Raw genomic sequence first — 3,705 nt, forward strand, 5'->3', positions numbered from 1 at the left:
GTCTGTCTGTCTTTCTTTCTTTCTTTCTTTCTTTCTTTCTGTCTGTCTGTCCTGTCCTGTCCTGTCCTGTCCTCCCCTCCCCTCTTTCTTTCTCTTTCTTTCTTCCTTCCTTCCTTCCTCCATTTTTTTAATGTTTTACAGTTTATTTTTGTCATAAATTCAGTACTTGCATTTATTATTATTACCCTGAATTGTAAGTACTGTAATGAAAAAAATATCATCCTTTGCAATCATAGTTTTGTTTTCTGCTAATTCAGTACAACAAATATTCTACAATATATTTATACACTTCATTTTTAAATAATCATAGTTTAATTAGTTCATTTATTTGTTAAAGTTTATCATCAACTTACAACTTATATATTATGGTTGTTGTTGTATTCTTCTTCTTCTCCTTTTCCTCCTTCTCCTCCTTCTTTTTCTTCTTATTATTTTCATGTCAGCTATAAACATTTTCACTCTGAATTGTGAGTACTGTAATGCAAAAAAAAAAAAAATCTCATGCTCTCCAACCCAGTTTTTTATCATAAATTCAGTGTGAATAATAATTTAAATGTTTAATAATGTGTTTAAATACCAGTTTTGGGGTGAAAATTGACTCATGCTTTAAGAGGTTTTGTGAGATTCACCCAGTTTGAGCTTTACAGACATAAACGTACACACACAAGCACACACACACCTCTGAGGCTGGCTGTTGAGGTCTGGACCGCAACCGTAGCTTGTGAATGAGGGGCAAAGACTCTTGAATCTTTTTCTGTTGCTGTCTCCTTTTTCTTCACCCTCATATTTTCCAGTTACGCCACATCCAGTAGCTTCTCCACCCTTCCCCTTGCATGTTTTTATGTCTGTAACATTTTTTTCCTCTTTATTTGTCCATCAGTATAACTGCCTTTTGGAATGAAATTGAATGAATAAATGAACATTTTCATGGATGCTTCATTTCTTCTAACATTTCTTATATGATTTGAAGAATTTTCGATCTGTCTTTTTTTCCTCACTTAGGGACTGAAAGCTAACTTTCTAACACTCTGTGTCTTCTGTTCTTCTCTTTTTCTTCTTGTTGTTCTTTTTGTCTTCATCACTTTCTCTGCACCACATTATCTGTCCTCCTTCCTGTTTACATCTGTTCCTGTGCCTGTGCTCTGTTTGCCTGCCTGCCTGCTCTCAGTATTCAGTTCTCCAGCCGTGTCTCCAGAGCTCCCCCCTCGGTACCTGCTCGGTCAGGGCCAGAGACCCAACACCATCACTCATGTGTGCTGGTACCGAAACCAGAACCTTTCTCTCAATGATTATCTGCGCATGAACCAGGTACCAATGAGGTTTTGAAGACCTTCACTTGAATATGAAAACTTCACAAAACATTAAAATACAGTGATCCTTATCCAAATTCATCCTTGTTTTAATTTATTTAAAAATACATTGACATTAAATCAAAAGTCTGTCTGTCTGTCTGTCGGTCGGTCGTTTTATGTAGGGCTATATATTACAAAACTTAGGCCTGATTGATGATACATCTGACCTTATATCACAAAGAAAAATCATCATTAAATAAATCAAAATTGTCCAAAAAAATAAACATTAAGAAATTTGTCCTTAAATTCTATTATTTTTTTATTTATTTTATTTATTTATTTTTTAATTGAGTTAACCTTTTTTTCATGTGGTGCAACCAAATTGTAGACAAAGTTTAAAAACAGATAATTTGACTGTTTTATGACAAGGAAAGGCTAGTCAATGTTTTACAATATCATGTGGTGTGACACCCTTAAATGAAATTATACCGTATTTATGAATTAATAATTGAACATTGTACAAATTGTACATTTGCGTCACCAGCTCTCTCTGTCACTCGTGACATCGAATTACTAACTCTTTTTGAAACTGGATGACTTTGGTCTTTCATTGCAAATTCATTGTGACCCATTTTTAGACATTTCTCACTGACTCGTAAGAAATATGTGTAGAAGAGTTCAAGCTCTGCCAGTGAAATTGAGACTTTTCTATTATGATTTCTTTAACTGCTCATTTGGAAAAGTGGTACTCTCTTCTTCAGCTTATTCTAGGGCTGCACAATTAATCGAATTTCTAATCGCAATTACAATTATGGATGCCACAATTACGTCATCGTTCAAAGTGGCAATTAATCGTTCAAAGTCCACTTATGTTATTCTGCACGCTTAAGATATGTTTTTTTTTTTTTACATGTTATCTTATGTTTTTCCATTGATTTAGTTTTAGTATAACATTATAATACCATTCATATTTTTACCTTTTTTATACTTTAAAGAAGAAACCAATCTGGTGTATATTTGACATTTGAGGCTTAATACTATAGAAAAGCACTAAAGGTTTTTCAGTTAGAGTGTTTTCAGCTTGTTTATTTTCATATAAAAATACGGCATGAAGTTGCATTAAACAATGGTATAAACATCATTCAATGTAAATTGTGATAATCGTTATTAATAATCGCAATTACAATTTCAAGGGAATAATCGACAATTATGATTTGTCATAATCGTGTAGCCCTAGCTTATTCTTTCTGTGTTTTGTACAGCTGTAAATTTCATTAAACTCTAATGGTCTTTTGTGAATGAGGGGTTCTTGCTGTGTTGTAGCAGTTGAATTTTAAAACTTCCTGTTGCCCTCCATTACAGAACCAGCTGTCTGGTTACCTCCTAAGGAAGTTCAAGAACAGCAACGGCTGGCAGAAACTCTGGGTCGTCTTCACCAACTTCTGCCTGTTCTTCTATAAGACACACCAGGTAATAACAGCTGTTTGATGTATTTGATGTTCATTCTGAAAGATTAAACTTCCTGTAGAAGGTCTAAAGGTCTGGATAATTTATAATTAATTCTTGTTTTTGTTCCAGGATGACTTCCCCCTGGCCAGTCTGCCATTGCTAGGTTACACAGTCAGCACCCCAGGGGACTCGGATAGCATCCATAAGGAGTACGTCTTCAAGCTGCAGTTCAAATCCCATGTTTACTTCTTCAGGGCAGAGAGCGAGTATACATTTGAAAGGTATGGATAAAAAAAAAAAAAGAATATAATTTATTTTAAAATTATTATTTTGGTTATTCTTTGTTTCATATTAATTACGTAATCATAGGGCTGTCAGTTGATTTCAGTGTATCATTTTAATGATTTGGTAATTTATCAAATTAAAGGGGTCATATGATGCTGCTAAAAAGAACATTATTTTGTGTATTTGGTGTAATGAAATGTGTTTATGCGGTTTAAGTTTCAAAAAACACATTATTTTAATATTAAGACAGCTGACGTGCTATGATTTCTGACAGGCAGTTCACTCTCCTGTGATGTGACCCTGTTCCCCTCTCACACACACACACACACACGACGCGTTACTCTGCGCTGCGCAAAACTCCGCATTTGAACAGTCAATAGCAAATACTTAAACTAGTAACAAAACATACTTACAGTCGCTGATTCAGAAGCGCCAAATTGTCATAGCAAAGTCGGAATTGACCCTTTTTTTTTTTTTTAGAAATAGCCTTTGTGCACAGCCAGCCTTGTACTCTTCTAGGTTCAAAAAACTGTCGTCCATAAAATGCGTTGCACAAATTCGAACATCCGAACATCTGGGTTGTGCTGTTCTGTTGTAAATAAATCTTAACCAATGATTCCTAATTGCATCTACTTCCGGAAGGCCAAATAAAGTGATTTTGCTTTCGCACTGAAACACA

At 34.7% G+C, this 3,705-nt stretch overlaps 1 protein-coding gene across 5 annotated transcripts in view; it reads left to right on the forward strand.

Annotated features, from left to right (window-relative positions):
* farp2 (FERM, RhoGEF and pleckstrin domain protein 2) overlaps positions 1-3,705 on the forward strand; it is an 85,805-nt gene that overhangs the window by 79,674 nt on the left and 2,426 nt on the right. For 3 of the 5 annotated variants that reach the window (XM_016544811.1, XM_016544812.1, XM_016544815.1), the window contains 2 exons: positions 2,655-2,762; positions 2,871-3,022. In XM_016544811.1, coding sequence (XP_016400297.1) covers positions 2,655-2,762; positions 2,871-3,022 — 260 coding nt within the window. Of the gene's footprint in view, positions 1-1,290; positions 1,309-2,654; positions 2,763-2,870; positions 3,023-3,705 lie in introns of those variants that run through there. The other 2 variants (XM_016544814.1, XM_016544816.1) reach the window with 2 other exon arrangements.

This window comes from Sinocyclocheilus rhinocerous, unplaced genomic scaffold (genome assembly GCF_001515625.1).
Source record: "Sinocyclocheilus rhinocerous isolate Xijiao unplaced genomic scaffold, SAMN03320098_v1.1 scaffold2867, whole genome shotgun sequence".
Taxonomy (NCBI): Eukaryota; Metazoa; Chordata; class Actinopteri; order Cypriniformes; family Cyprinidae; genus Sinocyclocheilus; species Sinocyclocheilus rhinocerous.